The sequence below is a fragment of the Osmia lignaria genome, chromosome 12 (assembly GCF_051020975.1).
Source record: "Osmia lignaria lignaria isolate PbOS001 chromosome 12, iyOsmLign1, whole genome shotgun sequence".
In the NCBI taxonomy this organism is placed as follows: Eukaryota; Metazoa; Arthropoda; class Insecta; order Hymenoptera; family Megachilidae; genus Osmia; species Osmia lignaria.
Genome location: NC_135043.1, coordinates 3315369 through 3341517, shown reverse-complemented (window position 1 = coordinate 3341517; position 26149 = coordinate 3315369). Strand labels below are relative to the sequence as shown.

General features: G+C 38.2%; 7 protein-coding genes and 1 long non-coding RNA gene across 16 annotated transcripts in view; 5 read left to right on the top strand and 3 right to left on the bottom strand.

Moving 5' to 3' along the window:
- kay (transcription factor kayak) overlaps positions 1 to 7207 on the top strand; it is a 30045-nt gene extending 22838 nt beyond the window's left edge. For all 4 annotated transcript variants that reach the window (XM_034321610.2, XM_034321609.2, XM_076691205.1 and 1 more), the window contains exons 2-3: positions 5302 to 5748; positions 6210 to 7207. In XM_034321610.2, the coding sequence (XP_034177501.1) occupies positions 5302 to 5748; positions 6210 to 6782 (1020 nt within the window). In that variant the 3' untranslated portion in view covers positions 6783 to 7207. The remainder of the gene's footprint in view (positions 1 to 5301; positions 5749 to 6209) is intronic.
- Positions 7208 to 7450: 243 nt separating this feature from the next.
- Positions 7451 to 12637, bottom strand: mRRF2 (mitochondrial ribosome recycling factor 2). Its single transcript, XM_034321606.2, has 4 exons — positions 12385 to 12637; positions 10520 to 12291; positions 8415 to 8561; positions 7451 to 8165 (listed from the first exon to the last, which is right to left on the bottom strand). The coding sequence occupies exons 1-4, from the start codon at positions 12530 to 12532 to the stop codon at positions 8001 to 8003; spliced, it is 2232 nt and encodes a 743-aa protein (XP_034177497.2). The 5' UTR covers positions 12533 to 12637; the 3' UTR covers positions 7451 to 8000.
- On the top strand, positions 8557 to 10464 carry LOC117602971 (uncharacterized). Its single transcript, XM_034321607.2, has 3 exons — positions 8557 to 8892; positions 8969 to 9118; positions 9491 to 10464. The coding sequence occupies exons 1-3, from the start codon at positions 8770 to 8772 to the stop codon at positions 10445 to 10447; spliced, it is 1230 nt and encodes a 409-aa protein (XP_034177498.1). The 5' UTR covers positions 8557 to 8769; the 3' UTR covers positions 10448 to 10464.
- On the bottom strand, positions 12629 to 13510 carry mRpS18A (mitochondrial ribosomal protein S18A). Its single transcript, XM_034321614.2, has 4 exons — positions 13316 to 13510; positions 13078 to 13211; positions 12871 to 12994; positions 12629 to 12790 (listed from the first exon to the last, which is right to left on the bottom strand). The coding sequence occupies exons 1-4, from the start codon at positions 13413 to 13415 to the stop codon at positions 12669 to 12671; spliced, it is 480 nt and encodes a 159-aa protein (XP_034177505.2). The 5' UTR covers positions 13416 to 13510; the 3' UTR covers positions 12629 to 12668.
- Positions 13511 to 13830: 320 nt separating this feature from the next.
- LOC117602974 (zinc finger protein-like 1 homolog) lies at positions 13831 to 15424 on the top strand. The gene is made up of 3 exons (XM_034321613.2): positions 13831 to 14090; positions 14207 to 14512; positions 14587 to 15424. Exons 1-3 carry the CDS (start codon positions 13989 to 13991, stop codon positions 15145 to 15147), a joined length of 969 nt encoding a protein of 322 aa, XP_034177504.1. The 5' UTR covers positions 13831 to 13988; the 3' UTR covers positions 15148 to 15424.
- A 147-nt stretch (positions 15425 to 15571) lies between these two features.
- Positions 15572 to 21095, top strand: sro (SDR family oxidoreductase shroud). 2 transcript variants are annotated; one of them, XR_013063155.1, is made up of 6 exons: positions 15572 to 16365; positions 17439 to 17720; positions 17937 to 18242; positions 18342 to 18573; positions 19024 to 20138; positions 20838 to 21095. XR_013063155.1 is itself a non-coding variant. In XM_034321612.2 (5 exons), the coding sequence occupies exons 1-5, from the start codon at positions 16206 to 16208 to the stop codon at positions 19187 to 19189; spliced, it is 1146 nt and encodes a 381-aa protein (XP_034177503.2). In that variant the 5' UTR covers positions 15572 to 16205; the 3' UTR covers positions 19190 to 20460. The 2 variants fall into 2 exon arrangements, 1 of the variants encoding a protein (XP_034177503.2); XM_034321612.2 differs by lacking the exon at positions 20838 to 21095 and having other exon boundaries at positions 19024 to 20460.
- Positions 17714 to 24019, bottom strand: LOC117602977 (uncharacterized). 5 transcript variants are annotated; one of them, XR_013063161.1, is made up of 4 exons: positions 23794 to 24019; positions 18605 to 18725; positions 18036 to 18202; positions 17714 to 17915 (listed from the first exon to the last, which is right to left on the bottom strand). It is a non-coding gene; the product is annotated as an uncharacterized LOC117602977 (long non-coding RNA). The 5 variants fall into 5 exon arrangements; XR_013063162.1 differs by having other exon boundaries at positions 18641 to 18725; positions 23794 to 24018; XR_004581096.2 differs by lacking the exon at positions 23794 to 24019 and adding an exon at positions 18821 to 18921.
- An 844-nt stretch (positions 24020 to 24863) lies between these two features.
- Positions 24864 to 25798, top strand: LOC117602976 (NPC intracellular cholesterol transporter 2 homolog a). Its single transcript, XM_034321615.1, has 3 exons — positions 24864 to 24962; positions 25171 to 25335; positions 25439 to 25798. The coding sequence occupies exons 1-3, from the start codon at positions 24944 to 24946 to the stop codon at positions 25702 to 25704; spliced, it is 450 nt and encodes a 149-aa protein (XP_034177506.1). The 5' UTR covers positions 24864 to 24943; the 3' UTR covers positions 25705 to 25798.
- The last annotated feature ends 351 nt before the right edge of the window (positions 25799 to 26149 follow it).

Genomic DNA, 26149 nt, shown 5'->3' with positions numbered 1-26149 from the left:
ATGATTCAAGATTTGAGACCTCTGCGAAGGTTAGTGCCGTTGTTGCGACCGAAGCATAAATTTCTAAGGAGCGTTATTAAGTATATTCTGCTTATGTTTACGAGCAAACACAATTCGGATGGTGTCATTAGGCAAGAGCTGTTGAAGCAGCTGTTTGATTTATTTTGAAAGAGATAGATACCCGACGCGCGCCGTATTTCTACTTTGTACCAACAAATAAACCCAGACGTTAAACGGTTAAACATATCTGACCACATGGCCTCGGGAAGGATAGCAAATCCTGTAGCGCCGAGAATCTTTAAAAATCAGAAAGATGTCGCTGGAGATATTTTGACAAAACATATTTGGAAGGGAGAGATAAAGAAAATCTCTGATTTATACCAAGTTATGTCTCGACGTGAAAGTGGTAGATTTAAAAATAGAAAATCACTTGGATCATCCAAGATACATACGTTCAATTGAATCGATGACGTGTATTGTTGTCCTATTGTCAGGCTCTTCTTGAAGATCACGTACAATTACATTGTGCTTTCTCACAATGGTAGTTCTTTCCATGAAGAAAACAGAATAATGAGTTCCGAATGGAGCATCGAAGACCGTCTGAAATAAACACTATTTGGCAGGCCTTCGAAATAAGTGTTTCATTCACTTCGTGTGTGGAGTAGACTCTACTCAGTAGAGTATCTCCTAACGACAGGTTAGGGTGGACGGAGTCAAAAAGTCCATTTCGGCAGAAAATGGCGCACGAATTAAAAACCGTCACCTTTCCCTTGTCTCTTTCAAAGCACGCGCCATTCCCAACAATGAATACAAAAAAGACTCGGGACCGAAAAGAGGAAAGAAAAAAAAAAACAACATGGCGTACGCGGTCGCGCGCGATGGATGGATGAACTTGAAGGAGAAAGTCACTATTCGACGCGTGAACGCGTGCTATTGAGCCTGTTAACGTATGCGGGATCATTATTGCGATGCGGACGAGCAAGAATTGTGCAACATTGTGCAATAACCGTTGGAAGTCCACCCGCTTCGGTGAAACAAACAGATCATAAAGAGAGTTGCGTATGAAACCGCGGTACGAATATTTTTACGTTCTCGTAAAAACCATTGAAACCATAACGCGCCATAGCCTACCTTAAGACAGAAGAAAAAAAAAGTAACCTCGCTGATGGGGACGGTGAACGCTAGTACGCGCGCCAAATCATTTATGTAGGTATGTGTATAGTAGCTTTAACAAGTCAGTGCACGCAAGTAGAAAATATTCCACGGTATATTTCACGTTACACAAAGGGTATAATCGTTCCTACGGACGATTAACCTGCGACAGACGAATGCAAGGTCGTTTTGAACCATATCTAAAAAATCATTAGATTTGACCCTACATTCTTTTCTGTGAGGGTCGAGACGTCTGATTACAATGATTTTATCGTCCTCGATGTCGAGGTTAACTCTGTTTTTAGGAGGAATCTATTTTTCGCGGTATAGTGTTACGCGCATGCGCGATAGAGGTTAGATTCCCCCCGTACAACTCTCTTTATTCTCTAATCAATTTTTTCTTCGAAATCATTTCATTCGGCGAAATCACAGCGTCGATATCTGGCTTTACAATGATTTTTTGGTTATTGATATCGCCCTTTGTCCGCTCACACGGGCCCAGAGTAGATTAAAACAGCAAACGCATTTATTTATAGAAGCAGCGAGCGTGTGTGGGATATATACGTTGATTTCGCGTGTATGCGCGCGCATCCGTGTACGTCGCGTGCACGGCCGCGTGTGTCTGCGTAGAAGCCGAGGGTGGAAAGAGAACCGACTGCATCGCAAAACGGAAGACGAGAGCATGCATGCCAACGTCGAATATCGAAAAAAAAGCTCTGTCACGCATCTGCGCGAAATGTTTTCCGCGCGTCTCGGTTGCCACGGTGACGCGACGCGACGCCTCGATCGCTTTACAACCTTTTTATTATCTTTGTTTTTCCGTCCATCGAGTACCGCGATCTCGTGACCTTGCGGTTGTCGCTTGATTGATTTCAAAATCGTGATCTCTACTACCCTGTGTCGATAATTGAAATGCTCCCGTAGAAACGCGCGTGTCACCAGTATATCGTAGTCTTCGTTATTTAACCGTCCGCGATATCATACTATCCACTCTCTATCAAACAGGTTATATTTAACTTTCTTTTTAACTAATTCTTCGCAATGTATACTCATAGCGTGCACACGGTGTAATATCATTTATCATACGTGACTATCACCCATGGGGCGTATACCTCAAAGCAGTGCACAGATTCATCGATCCAAGAAATAAAAACCTCTCTGATTTATTACTTCATTTTTTATATTTTATGAGAAAAAAAAAGCAACACGTACGGAGTGTACGAATGTTCTGCATTCCTTGCATTGCTATTAGGTGAACGATGCACGATGCGAGAGATGCAAGAATTCAGGGTAGGATACGCAGCTATTTCTAGAAACGATGCATATATGTATTCCGCTGTTGCAAAATGCTAATAGAAAACAACGTGCCAGTTAAACTATCGTGGACAAAAAAAAACCCTGCTTAAGATTTTATTTTTCAAGCGATAAATTTCAAGTATCAAAGATTGGACGTAACTGTGTTTAAATTTGCCGCGCTGATCGGGTAATTCCCCAGTATGCCCGCAGAGGGTTAAATAAATAAACGTATACGTTACACGGGTGAAAATAAGTACGTTAAATCCTTACAACAGTATAAGGATGCGCTTTGTTTGCTCTTTGAAGCGTGTCGTGACGCGTTCTGTCGGGGAGGCATTGACTTGTCAGAACCTGTACGAGATAAGTCTGACAAAATGGTACAGAGTTCGTCTACCAGGCCGGCATATCGTCTGACGTATTCAAAATGACGATGCCGTGAAAGGTGAACGGCCCGTCGCGTCGCGTCGGTCAGCGAATGTGCCGTGGTATTAATCTCGGTCTCGTGCCTGCTAAAAAACTGATAGCATCAGCATTTCCTTTTTGTTAATCTTCCACCAAAACCACTGTAATCTTTTATAGCCATATATAGACGGAGCATTACCTTAGGATTGAGGGGCTAAGGGGGCGAGTGTAATGGTGAATCGGGTAACCACTCGAAGCCTAACCGATTTACCGAATTCGAAATAGACAAAATGGACGGGAATTATAAATCGAACTTATTCGTCGACGAAATGGCTATAAGATCGTTTTAATGTTTCCGTGGCAAATAGAGGTTAGCCTTAAGATCATAAGGGTCGATAATCTTTTTACCGCAAACACGACGATGTCGCTTTCCTGTTCTGTAGATAAACGAAATTGAGTACATCGGTTTCTCTCTTTTTTCTTATTTTTTTTTTTTTTTCCTGAAAGGATAACTATCACACGGTCACCACACCTTTGTAGACGAATGACGTTTTCGATCCAATAAATGTACACCTACAACAAGTAAATACGAACCGATAACTTCGGATACTTCGGTAAACATTCGTTTAACGTTCCTAAATTTATCGCGCCTTTAATCATCATTGGTACAATAACGGGACAACCTTCTCAAGATGGTTGCGATTATAAATTTTGGATCGTGCCAAATGGAGGAACAGAGCTGCGCCTGCGCATCGACCATACTTGGCAGCAAATTATAAACTCATTGAAAATGTTGATTAAAAAGAAACGCGAATTCGTAACTCTTCGAAAGTGTATTGGTAGAAGAGAAAGAGTGGTGGTGGTGGTGGGCCAAAACTGAAATTCCAGAAATCATTGACGCGCGAAAACGATTTGGTAACGCCTAAGTTTATCGCTCCGGACATTCCTGAACTTCTTGCGTATAACAACATCGAATAGGTGGGCTGCGAATTTTGTGGGTGGATGATTACTGTTACACTAAAGCCGTTGTTTGTTGGCGTGTACGCTAAGTAATTTTAGCGATGACACGAGAGAAAATGTGGCTATTAGGCATCGTCATTTCGTGTTACAAATATAGGGAACATAAATTTTCATTCAAAATTTGAAGAGTTATTCGCTCGTTCGATCCTTTTGTAGACTTTCTTCAACTAGGGATATGAGTCTAGGGATGTTATGTTGGCAACGCAAATAACTAGGGACGCTACCTTTTTGGCGGGAAATATAGTATTTCTATGAAATCTTGAAGAAAATATAGCAGCCGGCATATATTTAATGATGAAATTAGAAGAGGAAAAGAATTATCTAAGAATCCATCGTCGTTTTTTTCATTCAAAGCAGCTCGCTGTGTAAATTCCTGTGCAATGATGCTTGAACTCTCCTGGGAATCGTGTTCGATTTCTCTGACGTCTAATCTATCCGTGAATCGACCTTCGTTAACTATCAGAACGGATCGTAATTTTAGAAATGATAGGCTCCACAGTGTTGCTGCGGTGGCGGTGGCGGTGGTGGTGGTTGGTCGTTGTCTCTTCTCTTCTTAGGAGAACGAAGGACGTGCTTTTCTCCTTCCTGCGTCCTCTTTTGTGCTTTCTGGGAAAACGTGTGCGCGATTGTCGGGGCTATAATACGTCGCGATTCCGTCTGCCGATTGGTCGACGCGATAATGGTGAACGCGAGGTTGTCGCTACGTGAGCTGTGATTCGAGCCAAGTCATTAATATCATCCGTAGCTGAACGCGTACACAACTTTTATTGTCGATGAAATCCGTCGACAGCTGACGGGACAATTGTTTCCATGATCGACTACTCTCTTCTGGTTGCGAAACACGTTAGATTGTTTCACTTTTAAATTTGAAACGATCGTCTCCTTACACATAGAAACGCATTCCATAGGAGAAAAACACATGATCGCCTCTTAACACCTATGGCCAGGTGAACGCCAGGCAAGCTAAATCCAAAGATTAGAAAGAAGGAGGGATAATTATTAGGAACTTTGCGATAATGGTTGTAATTTTAGCGATGATGACAGTGACGACAAAGATGCGCGCATACCTTGAAACGCAACCCTGACGATCTGGTTCGCGGCGATAGCTTATCGTCTATTGGATCACGGGTATTTTTATCGGGGACATCTCGGCGTGGATTAGCGGTTCGCGATATCAATGTGAAAAGGAAACGATAACGTGACCAAGGTATATCGCGAACCAATTCATCGTGATTCGTTTTTTATTCTTCTTCCTTTTTGTGATCTGTTGCGCAACGCCTTCTTTTTCCTCGTTATGAAAACATTTATTGGAACTCGTATTGGAACGTATTGGATCGAAATTGGAACTAGAATCGAGACCCCTAACTCGAGGTACAAGATATCTAAGCTAGAGATTGGAAGTTGAAAAACGGTAACTTCTTTCTGTTACAGCTCGTATCTCTGGACGGACTGCATAGCGGAGTACCGACCAGAACGACGCCGACGTTGACGCCGACGACGCTCCGTAGCATCGAACAGACGTTCCTCGAGCTAACTAGCGAGTCCGCGTCACACAGTCGCGAAGCAGGCTTCGTACCACCGTTGGTTGAACCGTCGCAACCGACGCCGGCACAGACGCAAAACACGGCGGCGCATCACATCGTTACCACCGCAGCCGCCACCGCCGTCCCCGTGGCTACCAACACCACCCTGGTGGAGAGCCAACAGACGCAACAAACTCAACCCACCAGGCGCAATATGGGTGGTAGAAGGCCAACGAGAACGATCGGGATGACACCCGAGGAGGAGGAACGACGACAGATCCGTAGGGAGAGGAATAAAATGGCAGCAGCCAGATGCCGCAAGCGAAGGATGGATCACACCAACGCCCTGTTAGAAGTAAGTGACGATCAGCAGGATAGATCTTAACACGTTCGCTGCCGCCTGAAAATCATGAGGAAAAGTGTGCCGTGTGCCATCGATTAGAACGATGTTATGATGAAGGATTTCTCTTGATATTTTGTTGATCAGACAAGAATGGCATCCATCTCTGATGCGGTGATAATGCTTTGACGATGGCAGCGAATGTGTTAAAAAAGAAAATGTGAAATGAGTAGGCTAGATGTCTTCCTCTCTACTTATATTGCCGTTTCTGTAATCGCTGCCACAAGTAATACCACTTTCAACCAGCAGGGTATCTTGTGAACAAGCTTGACGTAGATCTACCGCTCTTTGAATGCTTCTCGCTTAAATACATGAAATCTGATAATTGAAACAGCCGTTTAGGAGCTATATGTATCTTCATCCCATTTGGAAAACACTGAACAAAGAATATAACATGGATGATGCGCGTGTTGTAGGAGACTGAGGGTTTGGAACAAAAGAAACAAAGCTTGCAAGAGGAGATCCATCAGCTGCAACAAGCCAAAGACGAGCTCGAGTTCATTCTGGAGGCTCACAGAGCTGTCTGTCGACTTCGTTCCACGTCTCCGCCGGATGTGAAGCCTGTGATAAAGCCAGAACTTCCGGTCGAGGATCAATTCGCCAGCGTGGACAACGCGAAACGCGATTCGTTGAACGCCGCCGCGAGACCCAACAGACCAAACTCGTTGCCGGTTGGTTTTGACAATAACAATCGGCCAAACTCTTTGTCGATCTTCACCGAATCGAAGGAGAGACCAGACTCGCTTACGTTCAAGACAGTCGAGACGCCATCTTTCATGAAACCGTCGCTAGACGTCGCTGGAATGCCGATCACCACCCCTACCAGTGGCATACCGTTTAACTTTGAGTCTCTGATGGAGGGTGGTACCGGGCTCACACCAGTTTCCACGCCTTTGATACCATCCTGCTCGACGCAACAGAGAAACAACCTGTCAGCGGTTGACCTCAGCTCCCCGGATGCGAATCCACCGAAGCTGGTGAGCTTGTGACGCCAAGATGACCTCGAGTACGGATCAAACGAGGACGATCCCGAATGAAAGAGGTGTTGTCGCGTCTTGGACCGTTTCGCGGAATTTTGTACAGAGAACCAGAAGAGAAGCAAGAAATTGAAAACGTTAGAGCTAAGGATCGTCTTTAGCGCTCAAAACTCTCTGATAGATAAAGAAAGAATCATCCGTACATCGGCGGCCATCTGCTGAATCGGGTCTTCATTCGCGCTGCACTGCGTTATACATGTACACTCTCGTGCAACGGAGCCTTCTCTTAGGCCCTAAGAAAAGACTACGTTGCTCGCGATCGTACTTGTCGCACAATTTCAAGGAGAGACACATAGTACAGCGGCTCGGTGACGATTGTACATATATAAATACATGTATGTACTAAAAATTTAACGAATGCTTTTTCTTGCATTCTCAAGTATTTTCTTGTTGGTATTTCGAGTCGCATCGATGCCGCTTTTCATTACGAGTAACGAGATTTCTACGAGCAACTCGCGTGGTTTGCAAGTTTCCCGTAATATGTAATCCCTCCATACATATAATATATATACATACATATATTTTACTATGTATGACATTTTTTGCATGATCTTTAAGCAATATTAATATATTTATACGCGGCTGCTGCTTGCGAGGCTGGCCGATATTTTCGATAAGACTTTCTTCTTTCTTTTCTTTTTTTTTTTTAATATAATATATATAAATATAGCGTTAGCGAGAGAGAGGAGGTAGATCGTTTTACGACCTGCTCGATTTCAGCCCCGTGATCGGCGGTCGCGATCCAACGATCGTTATGATTAAGAAAAAATTATAACGCACCATCAATAAATGCTGCAATATATTTTCATTGGATCGAACGAATAAAAGAGGAATTAAAATATTATGTAATTATCGACGAATAATAACGATGTGTTTCAATTGTGTATCATAATTGTGAACTTCATCTAGCTGTAAGTTGAGATACATTGCGTGATATGGTTGTTCACGAGTTCCTCGGCCTCGTGGACGCCATGGATCTTTGGAACGGAAACGTTCCTGTGATAGAACGTGCAAATAAACTCGTACAGCGTTAATGGTCGAATTTTATATCTTTGTACAGTCGAATTGATGATTTCTCAATACAAAAAACAAACAGAATATTTTGTACAATGTCGTGTCACACGAATGTGTGTACGGAATCAAGTTCCGTGTATCCTGTTCAAAGATCTCCTAATAGAAGCCTGTTGTCCTTTTAATCGCCTCCGCTTCATTCATGGAATCCATCATCTCGTAATGGTCGAATTCCAATGAGAACGTTGCATGCCCTGAAGAGATGATCCTCACTGCCCTTGAGTAGCCCAGGAGCTCAGCCAGTGGAGCGAGACAGTTTATCACCTGCGCATACCATTTGTTTAGAACAATGCCAGACAAGAGCTACTTAAGATTCTTTGAGAAGACCCCTTGGTTGATAAAATTGGAATTTATTCTAAATAAAATTAAGTGACATAATCATAAAGAAAGAAAAGCAACAGTAAATAAAAGGCTTAAAAGAGGGCCCAGGGCTGTAGTCTTCTTTAGACCTCTCCTTTAATCTGGCACAGATACCAAATTGATGGATTTTTTTAAAACGTAAGTTTTAAGTACCTTGTTGTTTCTACGCACGTCGATAAACTGCACCTCTGCGCGTCTTTTGGATAGATCCTTTAGAATCACACTAGAGTACTCTTCGGGTACCACCACTTCTAATCGCATAATAGGTTCCAGAAGCGTCAGCTCAGCGTTTCGCATCAGCTATTTTCCATGAAAAATGAATTTAGAATAAGAATTTGAAAAAAAACTCCCATCAATGTTGATCAGTTTCAAAAGAAGATAGTTCCAAGTGAAATATCTCCATCTGAAGTTGATCCATAGAAAACAAACGAAACGGAATCATGTTAAATCTCAAAGTATCGACACGCATAAATGCTTGGCATTTTTCGTGAATTAATCTCGTAAGTTCATGGTTGCTGGGTATGTGTCTCTGTTGTACAGTATCGGCGACAAGCCCCTAGAGTACTGGAGTAAACAGCAATCCCAGTCGGGTCGTATACGTAAAATCTTGGACTCGGATCTGTTGGAAAATGTACGAACCACGATGACGAATCTGAAGTGAATTGATTCAAATCGAACTGTGTTTTTAATGATGAAACGATTAACAGGTTATCGAGATACAGGACTTTGAGCAACCGAACAGTTATGGCACCTCCATCTTGTGTCCCCCTGAATCCTCTCAGTTTCTTAATATCGAGTTACCGATTCTAGTCGTGGTTATAAAGAATGTAAATTTGCCCTGTCGACTGCAGTTGCAGGTATAAGCATAAAATTCTCAGTTTGATTATTGCCATAACTAAAAGATCCTAGATGGGTCCCCTAGCTTCAGGGGATGCTCCTGGATCCACTTTGCTCCGTACCTATACACCGTTCAACGAGACGAGTCACTAAGTAAAACTAAACAGCTCGCTCCCTTTTCACGTAATCGGCTCTGCGACTGCAGCCATTGGCTGTCACATGTTGCAACTCAGTTATCTTAAGATGCGATTTGGGCGATCCGGAACCCGTGAGTCGACCCTGTCCTGCTCATGCATGGATCACGTGTACACTTGGTGATTCGTCTCGTTGAACGGAGTATAGTTACGTCTCAATGCCTATATCATTTCAATAATTTCACATTTTGAAATTAGGTAGTAGACACCCAAAACTGCTTGCACCATTTTCAATTCACCAACGCTGAGGCGGAGAGGCAGAGCTCTAGGGGTGTGATCTGTCGCGCGAAAATCAAATTGGAAAGTGGATGGAACAAACTGGAACTGAACCTGTCGAATTTGACTCAGACCGCTTTCAAAAGAGACTACGCCATCACACAGAGAATTCAAATCAGTGGAAACTGTCGTCTGCGAAGGGTTTACTTCATAGACAAACACTACGACCAACAAGAGATTTGTCCTAAATTGTACCACAGGTTTCTCGATTCTTACATGTTAAAATGGGGCATTCATACCGTAGATAGGTCGTCGCAGACTAACAATAAGAGAAACAAAAGTAAAATGAAGGGAAGTAACAATTTGAAGAAACACAGCGGCGAAAATCTGAGCGACGATGAAACGGGTTATAATTCCGTGAGAAATTCCGCTGGACGCAGGACAATCGATGAGAATTTCTTGAGAAACTTGCAGCTTAAAACTGATATATTGATCAATAATTTCTTCGATAGACAACCCTCGAAAGTACCCCGCGCTGTGGAACTTAAACAAAACGCAAAGCTGAAGCCTTACGCTTTTCCATTAGCGACCTCTATGTGGAGGTCTTCCAATCCTGCAGCTGTTTCCGAGGACACTTTCAACAAAATCAATGTCCTTCGAACGTTCACCGATGCTTATGCGTCCAATAAAGAAGAGAATGCTGTAAAAGCCATACAGGATAATTGGAGGAACAGGTACCTTCTCCCTCAGGACAGATCATCGAAGAGTAGCGACGCGGCGAAGCAAAACTTAAAGAGAACGATGTTGGAATATAAACCCAAGTCTTTACAATTACTGCCCGAGGCGATATCAGGAATTGGAAAAACAAACATCTCAGGATATCCTAAGAAAAACGGCGAAACGATCAAACGTAATGAGAATGATACTGTGAATAATTAAATATCTCAATAATTGTACTCTGTCATTTGTTGATACATTGTTTAAATATATGTAAAATATATTTAACCTTACCTGCCTGATGCACTGGGATACAGCAGCAGTAATTATCGATGGCAAGGTACCCCGTCCGATTTCTAACCAATGCAATTTCACGCCCATATTCACCACTGGAGAACCTAACTTTGGCCCGTTTGTTAAAACTGAATCGATACCACTTTTGACCGCTTTCATCGTTTTCTCTGATATAGCGTCAATATTAGCGATACATTCTGGTGTCCTATCCAACAGCAATTTATTGCTATCACGGTAGTTTGGTATCACCGACATAATCAGTGTGACTTTGGGTTTGAGCTTTCCTATTTTATACTCGCAGGAGTAGGTGTCCTTGACTTCTTCCTTGATAGTTTCTCGGTATGCGATCTGCAGAGGGCCTATGTCAGCGTCGATTTTGTACTCTGTTCTGATCCTTTCCTTCACAATTTCAATGTGCAATTCACCCATGCCTGCTAGCACGATTTGGCCAGTCTCAGTATTGTAAGTTACCTTCAGACTAGGGTCTTCTCTTTCTAATTGTTGAAGAGCAGTCTCTAAAGCCGCCTGTGTAGACAGAGATGGTGCTTCTATGGAGCAGAAGAAAACAGGTTCTAAAACTTTTGAATTTGAAGCGAAGAAGTCGTCCACTACTTCCTTTTTAATGTCTTTTAGCGACTCGAGCTTTTTCCTCGCCTCATTTGCCGCGGATTCATTGAACGTTATCAAGTCGCCAGTAGTTGTAGTCTTTAATCCTCCAACTGCTGCTATATTGCCACTTGTAATTTTGGATACTTCTTCGTATTCATCCGCACAGGCGACGTATAATCTTCCTACTTGTTCCCTCTCCCGTTTGTGAACATTGTACAGTCTGCTATTCCTTTCTATGGCACCAGTGTAAATTCTGACGAAAGTAACTGGTCCTTTTTGTTTGTCATGAATTACTTTAAATACTCTGGCAGAAAGATGTTTGTTAAAACAATTGTAATACTTCAAGTACTTGTTTTCATTGGGTGAGGGTAGATAAAGAAGGACACTATCCATTAATGGTTGCACTCCAATATTTTTGTAAGAACTGCCTAAGAGTACAGGAACACCTTTCATGTTTAGAGTACTTCTATATAAAGAATCAAGTAATACTTGTGGAGAAATTGTATCTAAAGATTCTTGTTCTATAATTATGTCAGCTAGTTTATCATCTATGTTAGATAGTTTATCAATTAAATTTCGACGTTTTTCGTTTGCCATTTCCCACAAGCTCTTGTCTTCAGATTCAGATAATTTTGACCTCTGGTATTTCATGCCCATAAATTTTTTATCAAAGATTAATTTCTCTAAAGATACAACATCCACAATACCTTCTAAGACCCCTTCATTTTTTATTGGGAACTGAGTGGGTAAGACATCTGTATTTAATTTTGATTCAATAGATTTTAAACTCATATCAAAGTTGGCATCTGGTCTGTCCATTTTATTGACGTAAATAATTCTTGGTATGTTGTATTTGTCTGCTTGTCTGCAAACTGTTAATGTCTGTGCTTCAACACCTGCGCTTCCATCTAATATGACAACTGCACCATCTAATACTCTTAGTGTCTGCTCTACCTCCATGGTGAAATCAATATGTCCTGGAGTATCTATTAGATTAATACGATAATTTTTCCAATCAAATGTTACTGCTGCAGAGGTGATTGTTATACCACGTTCACGTTCTTGATCCATATAATCTGTTACCGTATTTCCGTGATGAACTTCTCCCATAGATTTAATCAAACCGGAATAGTACAACATCCTTTCTGTAGTAGTAGTTTTTCCTGAAAAATCATTGTGAAAATGATATAATTTTTGAGCAAACGAAATCAGTTTTCAATAGGTTAACGTATAAAATATATTAAAATTAAACGAACCGGCATCGATATGCGCCAGAATTCCGATATTTCGAATTTTGCTAATCTCATATTCCCCATATTCCTTTCTTAGAGCTGCTGAACCGTTTGACAACCACCGTGTTTGTAATTTACACCACGAATTTGTTACTAACCTAGATGTCAACATGACTTTCTAACCTATAATATTACATAAATACATCTCGTATCGCAAAGAAAGTGATAGAATTATGTTCGATTTGAATGCTGAAAGAAACAGACAGTATAAACTATAACAATATTCGATAAATGTTTATTTAATCTTTTTACAGGTTATTATATCTAGCTCTAATAGTTTTTTCATCAAAGTACGTGTTAAATTTTCGCCACTTTCGTCTTTGTAAAGGGTGAAGTGGAACGCCTTTCGGACCTCTTATTGGTAATAAACCTAAAACGAATGTACCATTATTTAATATATTATTGTTCTATCTGGTACTTAAAACTGATATTTCTACATGTATTAATAACCTGCAGTCTGTGCCATGATAATTAATGAGGAAATTCTTTTCTGCTGCACTCTGCATAGGCCAGTAATTCTACGGGGTAATATGCAACCATCTGATCTTGTAAACTGATATAAAATAAGAACATCCTGTAAAAATAAATTTAATTATTTAGGAATTTAATAAATTAAAGTAATACAAAAAAATGTAGAAACAAATATTTAGATCTTACTGTGTGCTTGACATCAAGACCAGTGGAACAGAGAGGACATGCTCCATTTTTAGTTTTCAACAACCGTTCTTCATTTTTATTCGGTTTTATTACTGCTTCAACAGTTAAAGTGTTCCCTTCCTTTCTTTCAATGACTGTAAATAAACATATTAAACGGTAGAGGTTATGTACGTTAAGTTATGAGTAAACATTAGATTCTGTTATTGTTTAATCAACACTTGTATTTAATGTCACTCACTTTCCTTAAGATATGTTGTTCCAGATACAGATATATTTCTATAACTTTGTAATGATATATGTTCTCCTAAATGTTTTACAAATCGGAACAATGCAGCCATTTCTGCGGTATTTGAAATAGGTTAGGACTGATACTTTTGTATATAAACATCATATGCTGTTTGCTCTAATGAATGATTTTAGACAAGAAAATATATGAAACGGTATCATCAAGAACAGAAAAATGCAGTTAACTGTTTTGAATCATATAAAAATTAGGATAACAAAAATTGTAATGTCCTAAAATTTATTTCTTTGAAAAGAATTTTTAATACATTAAAATTTCATAAATTCTTCTGTTTAAAAATTTCTTTCAACCAGGCGCGATTTTATATTTGTATAAATCATATTTAAAAATTTGTCTTTCCATACTTGTGGAGAAGACTGTTCATTTGTTAACTGCTGAATACTAAAGAATTGTATTGGTTCGTTCTGCTGTATCTTCCGCAGAAAATGTCAGACGACGTGGCCGATGAAACATGGTAGCCGTGTCACATCCTACACTTTAAGTTGTCATAAGATCATGATATGTCATGTGAAAAGATCCGTTTTTAATAGTGTTCTTAACTAATTAATCTTTTTTAAGATAGTATTGTAATTTATTTAATGTATTAATCGTATAATTTTATAAAAACATGGGACTGTGCAAGTGTCCGAAGAGGAGAGTCACAAATCTGTTCTGTTTTGAACACCGTGTTAATGTTTGTGAACATTGTATGGTTACAAATCATCCAAAGGTATTTTACCTTGTTTAGAAAAATAATATGTGAATTATGATTCACTGTATAGAAAATCAATTTTATCGATACGGTTAGATTCGATTAATATTACCCTTTATTGTTATTTTTTTCAGTGTATTGTACAGTCATATATTTTGTGGCTCCATGATCACGATTATAATCCAGTTTGTACATTATGCTCAGCAAACTTGAGTGAAGGGGATTGTGTTAGATTAACATGTTATCATATGTTTCATTGGGCATGTTTGGATAAATATGCTAGAGAATTACCAGCAACCACAGCACCAGCAGGATACACGTGTCCTAGTTGTAAAGAATGTATCTTTCCAGATGGAAAATTAGTATCTCCTGTGGCAGATGTATTAAGAGAAAAATTGGCTGGAGTTAATTGGGCACGTGCAGGGCTTGGTTTACCACTGGTACATATTATAATTGATTATGGATCAAATTCTCTCTGTATATATCTACTCATTTTATACATTTTGCTTTGTAGCTCAGTGAAGAGAGAGAGCAAAAGCCAGAACAAGAGCGCCCATCATTAAGAGTTGAATCTACATCATATCAAAATCACACATTGGCAACTTCATCCCCAACAGTAGCTACATCCCGTTCCAATAGCAATGCAAATTCAGTACACACTAATATAAACAATGTGCATTTAAATAATCAAAAAATTGGTCCTCCATATTCAATTGTAAATATTGATTCATCGGTGGGATTATCCACACCAACTTCAAGGAAAGTTTGCGAGGCTTATGATGACCCCAAAGAAATATCATTTGATCACGATGAAAATAAATACAGGAGGAAGTCAGCTATCGAATGGTTTTTAAGGTGGTGGAAACTCATAGCGAGTCCACCGACAAGACGTAGAAATACAGCTGGGCCATTGTACAAAAGATACGCAGTAATAGCTGTTATGGGAATATTAGCTTTTACTGGAATCGTACTTTTGTTCTCTTGGCTTGGGAGAATGGCTACGGATGGCGATCCGAGTTACGATCTTCACGCAAATCCTAATGTTAGGGTCGACGATAACCCTGCCGGTATTTAATATACTCTTTGCTTTCGAGAAGAACTTTGGAATTAAATCTTGAAAGGATAACATGTGGAAGTAATAACTAATGTTTGTAAAATAGCAAAATAATTATCAACCACAGTCAAAGGAATATGTATCGACTGATATATAATTTCGTTTTGAAAGAGTAATTAGCTTAAGATACAGTGTACTGTTAGCCTTACCATTTGTTAATTTTTATGTAAAGTATGCCTTAATATTAAGCTGTATATTTCACTCTGCAAAGACTCATAAATTTTCAACAGATTATGCATTATGACTGTATAAACCATTATTTTTTTTTAACTGAACGTTTATTACAATTTAATCGAAAAATATAATTTCACCTAGGTTCACCTAGTTTCGGAAAATCGATCGGTAAGTTGTCGAGGTAAGTGGCAGAAATAATGCAGAATATCTACCGTATTCGATTTATTCATGTAAAACGTATTTGTAATTCAAACAACTGTCTAGCGACTGACAGGGAAAATATTAAAACCTCTTAGCAGTTCAGAGTAGTGTCTCGAGTTGCCTCTAAACTTAAGAAGAGGTATTTTATAAGAAAAGAGAAAAGAAACACTAATCGATGAATATCTTAAAATGTATTACAGTCCCTGTTTGAATTTCAAAAAAGGATGATCATAATAGATAGCAGAGGAGTGGGGAGGTTTAACTTTCTTCTCACGTTCCATAGCAGCCATTTGTGATCAGGACAAGGACACTATCGTTTCGTTTCAAGTGCCTACCTTCGCTCGGTTTTTGAATATTTATTACTCATGAAATAGTAAATCCATAAATCAACTATAGAATCTTGTGCTTTTATTTCCACTTAATAACAAGAAACATTCTCCTTTATTATTAAACAGTAACATGTTACAAGAACGTATAATTTGAACTTTTTTTTTGTCTTACCCAAGCACTTTGCAGCTATCGAATATCAGTTCCGTTTTGTAATATGAAATCATAACACTGAGGTATAATACGTTAAGATAAAAACTTTGTGAATTAGAAAATTAATAATCTTGGGCAAGTTATTAACCAAGTCGAAATTAACGATGGAATTAGTGAAGTCTGTGATGAATAGTAGATTAGTGAAGTACATGAAAAGGTACTGTACAATATTTACAGTCGATTTAAGTGCTGCAATTGGTCTGGTTCATTTATGGAACAAAGGATACAAGTATTTGGTACCGACCGCAACCCTATGCTGTATTGGTAAGATCATTAAAACATCAAAATTTCATTCCTTTTTTTAATAAACATATCTTTATTTCCTATAAGATATTCTATTTGTATAAAAAGTAAATACAATTGAGTTTGTATATTACGTACTTGTACCATAAACTTGTATTTTAAAAAGACCGCCGTAAATTAAAATTTTTTTAAATTTCAACTGCAGTGCCATCTCTTTAAGAACGGCTCAAACTACTCAACAAATTACCGATCGATGTTTTGAAACAAAGGATACTGGCGCTGCCTATCGAAGAGCAGCAGAAGCTACTTACCGACTTATTGATTTATACAAAAAAATATTAAGTTTTTACAACATTTTCTATTTATTAACTTAATTATTTTACAAAAATTCTTGTCTTTTATACAAATTAAACCATTACAACACTTTAATTTACAATCTAAATTTAAAAAGAAGAAGACACTATCATTACCGATGTGGATTAATTGTAAAAGAGTGGTGGTTTACAAATTTGAAGCATTAAATAAATAAAATCTTGAAAATTAAATAAACTACATACAAATTCTTCAATTTACAATCATAAATTTTTTAAATATTTATGAAAGGGACCGAAAATTGCCAGTTATAGTCATTGGTTACTGTAATTGACATTCAGCCATTTTTTTATTAAGAATATTACTGAAGCGCCTACACAATTATCTTCATTAAGATTGAAACTTTAAATCGATATATCATAAATGCCATCTTACGGTATTTTTATGTTATAAAATCATGCGAAAAGATCTCATCCGTTAGATGTCAACTTTCTAAAAATTGACGACGAATTTCACATACAGGTTTTGTAAGGATCTAGCTAGTAATTGATTTATTATAAACAATTATAGGGTCGAATTTAAAAAACTTTTTATTTACGGCGGTGTTTTTGAAATACTTGTAAAGGACTGGTCAAATAAAAACATATCCAGTCTTTTTATTAGTACTAGCCTTCCACCTTTGATTTAAGCGAAGTACAGTGCCATTATTTGGGCAGTTATCAGGCGTTAGAACGTTTTGCTGGCGTTAATGAAGCATACAAAATAATGATTTTTTATTTCAGGTGGAAGTTACTTGTACTGTCGCATCAAATCTCGAGACAAAATATCCCCGAATCATGCCATTATTATAATTGGCTGCGATTCGGGATTAGGATACAGTCTGGCGTTACACTGTCGACAGCTCGGGGCAACTGTGATCGCCAGTGTGCTGGAAAAAGATGGTCCCGGGGCTAAGAAGTTGGGACAGAAGGGTGTACATGTTTTTTCCTTAGACGTCACGAATTTTCTTGACCTCTCACACTTTGTGGATTCTGTGCGATCATTATTAAATGAACAAAACTTAGGTAAATTATTTTGATTTCCATTCAGGGCAGTGTCTATAGCTTTTTCAGGCACTAGTCACGTGTGCCTATTTTGCCCAGGCATAAGCCCGATTCCATTAAAATTCCATCGTGTTCCATCTTCATAAGATAATATTTCGGGCTTTTGAAGGACTCGTCATAATCGATCCCCCAAACAAAAATCCGGTTATCAGAAAGCTGTAAAATGGATATTTTTAGAGTTACGGTGTTTGATCAATAACGCCGCCGTGATGATCTTCGGCGAATTCGAATGGCAAACCCACGAGCAGATCGAAAGGCAATTGCAGGTGAACTTACTCGGCGCTGTCAGAATCACTCGAGAATTGATGCCGATGATCCGTATCCACTCGAGCAGGATTATCGTGATCTCGAGCCATTGTAAGATCCAACCGATTCCTGGAGTGGCTACTTACAGCGGGACGAAAGCTGGACTCACCGCTTGGGCCACGGCCCTCAGGCTAGAACTAAAGAAATATGGCGTCAAGGTCATTTGTTTTATTCCTGGTTCGTAATGACTGAATAGATTTATTTGTATATCGCAGTGAGAATCAGAAATTGATCAGATAAGTGGCAAATTAATTATCTTTAAGTGGTTTTCGATAGGCTCCTTCATCAAAGAAAGCAACATAATGGCAGGGCAAGCTGAACATTTCAAAATGATGATGGATTCGATGCCTGAAGAGGCGAAACATTTTTATGCTGATTATTTCAATAATTATTGCAAGTATTTCTCGTCGGTGTCGCAGGCGACCAAGTTTGAAAAGCTGCAAGATCCGCGGATCTACGAGGTGTTCGAAGGCGCTCTTCTTGACAAGTATCCATCAGCGATTTACAAGTGCGTTTTACTCTCTTGCTTTAAAATTTACCTCAGGGCCGCGTTTATTTCTAGGCAAAATAAATACCTGCCTAGGGTCCAAAAAAAAAGAGAGATTCCTTTGTATGCCCAGAGTGCGAAGAGCTCTAGACGCGGCTCTAACCTCAAACTAACTATAATTAAAATAAAATTGACATTATTAAAAATTCATCGCAGTATTTTCGCAAATTTATTTGCCAATCTAATAATATTGCGAACAACTTAATACCTAATATCTGATAAAGTTTCTGAAAGTCTCCGATTATTTCGAGCAGAAACCTAACCACAGGAATGAATGTGTCGACCAAACTATTCGGCTGCACAAGTTCGTTCTTTGCTCAACGTAGGGTTTATCATCTGCCTGGAGCTATCCATGCGTTTCAGTGCTTGCATTTAGCAGACACCAATTAATTAATACGAATATTGTTTCAGGAATGAATCATGGAGATACTTTATCTACCACACCTTGTTCGCGATCACGCCGTACTGCCTAAGCGATATGCTTGTGTTGAAGTTCGTCCAAGGCCCTCCTTGGAAGGGGCCAGGAGCGATGGTCATAAATGAGAGTGCAAAAGCACTTCCGGATCAGTCGAAATGAAGATTAGAAAGATTTTAAAATAAATTCTGAAAATATTTCTTAAGGATATTAAAAATTTTGATTAAATGATATTAATTTTTCCCAATACAGTAATCACAGTTATCAAACAGAGAAATTACCTGAGACACTATCTCCGTTATTTTCTCTGCAACCTTGTATTGTATTTTCTTCAATTTGAAACCTTTCTCCAATTATATGACAGCTAGGGAAATACACTCGATAAGCATATGGGGGATGACCCGAAGGAATTGAGGTTGAATCACACAGGGCTTTACAAGTCTACCACGTTTTCTAGATTCGCGTTACGATCTTGCTGTCTCGTAGGGAAACGTAACACGAGCTTCCAAAACGAACACTTCCCATGGGAATTCTTTTTATTACATATCGAATCGGTTCGTGTCTTAGGGATACCTCTGTCTATTCAACGAGGACGTCTCTTGCTTAATTAACACGTGTCCGTGAAGTGTTATAGAAGATAGTGATAACTTGTAAGAGACAAAACTGTAATTATTTGATACGGAAAGAAATAAAGGTATCAAGCGATTAAATAATAAGTCTGTGGCGCTATCGTTGATTTTTTTTTATCATGATTATGAAATAAAAATAAAATGTTTTAATTTATGGTGTACAGGTAGGATCCCTAAGGAGAATGGTGATATTGGGAAAGGAAGATCACGTTTACTTGATACAATTTTACTTAATATTTTTTTATTAATTTTTTTCTTAATTAGTATTAATAACCTCGTGCAATCTGAGTGTAATACGTGGTGCACATCGTGATTTAGATTACTTACTGATTATCGATACTGAAAACGTGAACCGGATCCTGTTCGCTTATCTCGATTCTAAGTAAGAAGAAACCGGTCACACCACCGATCGAGGCGACGTTTCGCTATAATCGACGCGTCGCGACGCTTTATAGATAACGTGGTAGCAAAAGAGAAAATTGGTTAGCATTAAATTCGGGAAACTTTTCTCCGATAAAATTATTACAATTTAGAGATACAGTGGTACCTCGAAATACGACCTTAATCCGTTCCTGATGTGTGGACTTATACCGAATAGGACGTATATCAAACCAACCTTTCCCATAAGAAGTAATGTAAAAATGATTAATCCGTTCTCATATAAAAAAAAACTCCCATTGATACCTACATTAATGGGGTTGTAAAATAATTTAAACACTGTTTATGTCATGAACAGCATTTAAACGATTTCCCAAAAGTTTATAAAAAATATTCACTAGTTTATTTAACACAATTAATTTGTAAAATATAAATGTAATCTAATGATAGATTCTAAATTAACAAACCAACTGGAATAAATTTTATTGCCTCCTATTTTGCGGTTATAGTTTGTTATATGATATTCTTACTTGTACGATCAGTCAGTTAATAATACATCAACTACGAATATAATTGATTATTAATTTAATTTTTCCTCTGAGATGATTATTTAAAAATGATGCAAAATTCACAGAAAAAATTTATGTCGTATACCGAACAAAATTTGTCACGTCCAAATAGGACGTATTCCGAATGGGACGTATTCCAAAACAGACGTATACCGAAGTACCACTGTATTAAAGAAGAAGTACAATAATCGAAGAAGTATGCACTTTTTACTTTATAAATCTTTTATATTATAGTATACATCCTGGCAGTATTGTTCGTCGTCGACTCGGTCGCCTTTTACCCCTGTGACGATATACTTAAACCCAGAAACGTGACCGTTCCAGAACGTACATATTCCTCTTCCTTGCTATGTCAAGAGGGCTACCGATTTCAAAGCAGAGATCATGTTCGAAGTTGGTATGCAAGAAAATCAATCAAAGAAAAAGTATTTTACATAAGATTGTTAGAGGTTATGTATTAGCGCGCGAATGGGATAACGGATGAGTGACGAGTAGGGATGTTCGATTCCGATTCGATTCTTTAGAAAATCGATTCTTTCGGTAAAAAATCGATCTTTTGAATCGATTCTTTGGTATTCGATTTTTCCCAGAATCGACCCAAAAACACGTTCACTCCTAAAAAAGGTATAAGAATAGTGATTAAAATATAAACAATGTGGAGCGCCTGCTTTTGGTGTAAGAGCACGAAATATAAAAAAAATAAAAAATCGATTCTTTACAATAATCGATGCCGCACAGAAGAATCGTATGGGATAGTCTGTTTACAAAAATGAAAATAAAAAAGGAAACAAAAAAAGTCGATTTTTTTCAAACCGATTCTTGCAGAATCGATTCTTTGGTTTCGATTTTTTAAAGGAATCGATTCTCTCATTCCGATTTATTAGGATATGGTTATTAAATAAATAACACGCCGTATGTTTTCTTTTAAATTGAAAAATGAACTTTATTATAAATCTCAAGGAAGGTACGTCCTAAAGACTTCGAAAGATGCAACAGAACTAAACTCTTATAAACAGTTCGGAAATCTGAGAGCTTATTTAAAAGAAAATATTAGAAGGGTGACGATCGAGACGTTCTTATTGTTAGAATCAAACTAATTTAATAGATTACTTTTTTGCCTCAAGTTGTTTAATAAACTCAACACGATTCTGAATCGATTCTTTCCGGTGAATCGAACTTCCCTAGTTACGAGCGATAGTACGGAAAAGTGAGTGAAAGAGAGAGAGAGAGAGGGAGAGCGAAGTGCGAAAAGTACGCGAGTCGCGAAATGAGAGAGCATGTGAGCTAGATAGCGAATGAGAACAAGAGTGCAAAATAAGTAATAAAGTATTTTTGAACGGGCAGCTGCGGCTATTTTGTGACCCTTTCTTTCGTCCCGTTAATAAGCTGATTTATTGCAACGGAGAACACACGAACTCTAAAACCCGACATGAAACTCACACCTGGATGCGAAACATATTGCGCCGGGGAGTCGTGCTCGCACTTTCCATTACGAATAATAACAACAACGAACAAAACTAAACGGTTTATATTTGAAATACAAGGCAATTTCTTAGAACATAATTCAATAGGTCCGTTCGCGTCGGCTTCTCGAGACCTTCTCAATATTCAAATGTCGTGTGGTCGTCTAACAATAAGAAACCCAAAACATCCGATGATGTGTTTCCGCTCGAAACAAGGAATAGCTTCTCGTCATGATTCGTCGACAGCTTCTCGCGAGGCAGTCGATGTATCGAGAAAGCGACAACTTCTCGCTGTTGCAACAATATTCTGCCTCATCAGAATTGATTAGAATGCCTGCATGAATCTTAGCAATGCAAAATGTCAATTGGTAAAGAGCCAGATGGTTGACCATAATTTATATCCCAGATAGCACAGAGACATCGTTAAAACGTCTTAAAGATATCTGTCCCAGATATTCAGATGTCTTATGGACGTCTGAAAATCCTGCGAATCCCTGAAATCCTGTAAACATCCTATGTTGGAAAACAGGATGTCTTAAAGACGTCGTACGAATGTCACAGAGATGTCGTTAAAACATCTTAAAGATATTTATTCCAGATATTCAGATACGACGTTCGTTTTGTACACGGTGTTCCATGGAAGTTGTCGCAGTGAAGTTGGCGCACTAACCCATTCACGCCGCGTCGGTGAGCCAATGTGTTAGTGCGTCAACTTCACTGCGACAACTTCCAAGTGTTACACTCACTTATTAATGAAACTTTGCCAGCTTGTAGAGCTCGTCGAGCTGAACACGTCTATACCCCGTTTTGTGGGCAGACGGCTAATTGTTTAAAAGATATTAACAATTACAGTTAGTTACTCCTTACATTCTGAAGTATGACAAACTCACACATACAATTCGCAATCTAGAGATCCACGGTTCAAATCCTTGGTTCTCAAAATTTGTCTCTTTTTGAATAACTATTACATAAAACTTATCATTATAAAAAAAAAAAAAAACTGTAACCCGGGATTTGAACCGAGGACCTTTAGATTACGAATTATGTGTTTAACCACGGAGCAGATCCGTGACTTGCAATTTAAAGGTCCTCGGTTCAAATCCTTGGTTCACAAAAAAATTTTTTTTTTTATGATAATTTTTATGTAATAGTTATTCAAAAAGAGACAAATTATCATTAAAAAAAAAAAAAAATTTTAGGAATCAAGGAATCGAACCGTGGATCTCTAGATTGCGAGTTGTATGTGTGAGTCTGTCATACTTCTCAATGTAAGTAGTAACTAACTTTAATTATTAATATCTTTTAAACAATTAGTCGTCTGCCCACAAAACGGGGTATAGGCGTGTTCAGCTCGACGAGCTCTACAAGCTGGCAAAGTTTCATTAATAAGTGAGTGTAACACTTGGGTAGTTCCCCTTGTCAGTGTACGTTTTTAAGACGTCTTAAAGACATGAATTTTAGATATCTTTACGATGTTCGGGACAAAACATCGTAAAAACGTCTAGGTAAGGTCGTAAGACGTTCAAACTTAAAAAGGTCGTAAAATGGATGTCTTTAAAACATCGTGTGCTATCTGGGATATGCCTATTGCAAAATCTATGCTGAGACTTTCTGTGCTTATGAAACTTTCTTTGATCGATGAATATTCACGGCCACAGATGTGTATTAGAGTCCCGACTCAAATGTACGACTGGATTGGCTGATTTTATAAAATGTTCACTGCTTACCAACTGTTGTACGAAACGATTATACGTAAAGTATTATTATAAAGAAATGAACAATTAAATAAATGTATTCCGAAACCTCAACTTCCCGGTTGTTGAAAACAAAATAGAATGGAAGATTTTCAAGTTAAGAAAAATTGTAGCTACACGAACGAACGTTCTGACTAAACTAGTCCTTCGAACGAGTTCCAGACAGCATATTGTGTTCTTTGATAAAGATTCCAATCGTCGGCTATATGAATGACGTATAATCGTTTATCTCTGGCTAACACCTGCATTGGAACACCTGGATTTAATGAAAGAAATCAGTCGCGTACAGCTATCTTCGAGTGGTTTCTAGTTAATAATTCTGTTTAAACGTAATTTCAGACAGGGATTGCGATTTATTTATCGCCAGTTTGCGATCATGTCGTTTTTCAAAGAATTAATAAATCGAAAATTTCTTGGGAATTGGTATCGATATCGATATTAGTATTGGTATTTGTATTTGCATAGACACTGCTATTGGGTATGACTGTTATTAGTGGCATGACTATTAATAATATTAATATTAACCACCAATATGTAGTAAAAATAGTAAAAGTAGTAGTAATAGCAATAGAAATAGAAATAGCAAATTTGAACAAGATAGTAGTAATCTCTTGATAAAGATAACAAACAAAAATTGGAAATAGAAGATTAAAACTAATAAACTATTTGTCACCTTAAAACACCTGCAGGGAATCAAGTTTATCTTGATCAAATTCGACCCTGACTACTTCTATTAATTTCCCACTTTACGCGTAATCAGGGATTTCCGATAAAACATTAATTAATTTGATACGGAATGGGATCAAGGAGTCAGGTGTTGCACTATCAATAATTTCCTATATGCCACCTGCAGTAATCGAGATTATAAAATCAGAAATAGAGCTTTTTAATTGACAATGCGCAAACACAAGTTTTCACTAGATGCTTTTTATCTATCATCCAGCTGGTCAGACTTTGAATGATCAGGTGTGCATCTGAAGTGTTTCAAAATATTGATTACGATAACTTGTTTTTGATGGCGATCACTCGATTAGATAATATTCTCCAATAAATAGACTAGCCAGGATTCGAGGAGTCACAGTTGTTTGGATACGAAACAAGCAGCACTATAAACACCACTACAATGGCTCTCATCAACTACGGTATGTAACCTGATTAGTACAGCATTAAGAAATGTTTTAATTTGAAAAAATATGTAAATTATTAATCTAGATCTGAAGATTGGTCCAATTAAAAATTGTCTATAGTTAAATTTAAATTGCCATCGAAGGATCAATAATTGATATGTCCAATTTCATTATGGCAATGTAGTTAAGAAATTTGTCTAAAAAATTTGTTTTGTGATTACAGCATACATCCTGGTTGTATTCCTGGTCGCCGACTCCATGCAGGCGAGCTTCTTGCCATGCCCTGGCAAACCCGTACCCCAGAGCGTCACCATTACCGGATGCACTTCTCTTCCTTGCAACTTCAAGAGGGGTACCGATGTTGAAGCGCGCATCACCTTCAAAGCCGGTGAGTAACGTCAATCAAACTAAATAGTCCGATGGCCAAACCTAAATGTATCAACCATTAAGAGTATTTAGAAATATTGTAATATAATTCTATAATATTTTAGCTCAGAACAGCAAAACCCTGAAACCCGACGTAGATGTTGAGCTGGACAAAATCCACATGAAATACCCATTGCCCCAACAAAACGCCTGTCGGGATCTTGACAAGTCTGAATGCCCATTGAACAAGGGAGATACAGCCACCTACAAACTCAAAATGCCTATTGAGAGATCCTACCCAAAGGTTTCTCTGACTATCCAATTAAATTTGGTTGGCGAACACTCCGAATCGCAAGCGTGCATCAGGATCCCATCCAAGGTTGTCGACTAGGCTGTACGAAGAACTAACGATTGCGTGGCTTGACGAAATGATTACTATTTTATAAATTATTACACTATGCATTAAACTTAATTTAATCGTTAAATTCGTGTTTCCTTTTATATGCATGCCTTCTTCGACTTAATTATTTGAATTAATATTTTTAGAACCTAAGTGATATTTTAATTTTAATGACAAAACAGTTGCGAAAAAGATTGACAATTAATTAGGGTAACACAATTGTTGTCCCTTTTTCTAAAAGAATAATAAATATAATATAGTGTGTGTACCCTACGCTATGAAAATGGGGAAATTTTAATATTTGCTTGATATCTTAAGGTATAACGGATGAATTTTGATGGAGAAAGGTATAAACGATCTTACGTCAAAATTACGTGCTACATATGTACGAATGTTTGCTGGAGAAAGGGACGAGATGAAAATCCAGGGGGTTCGG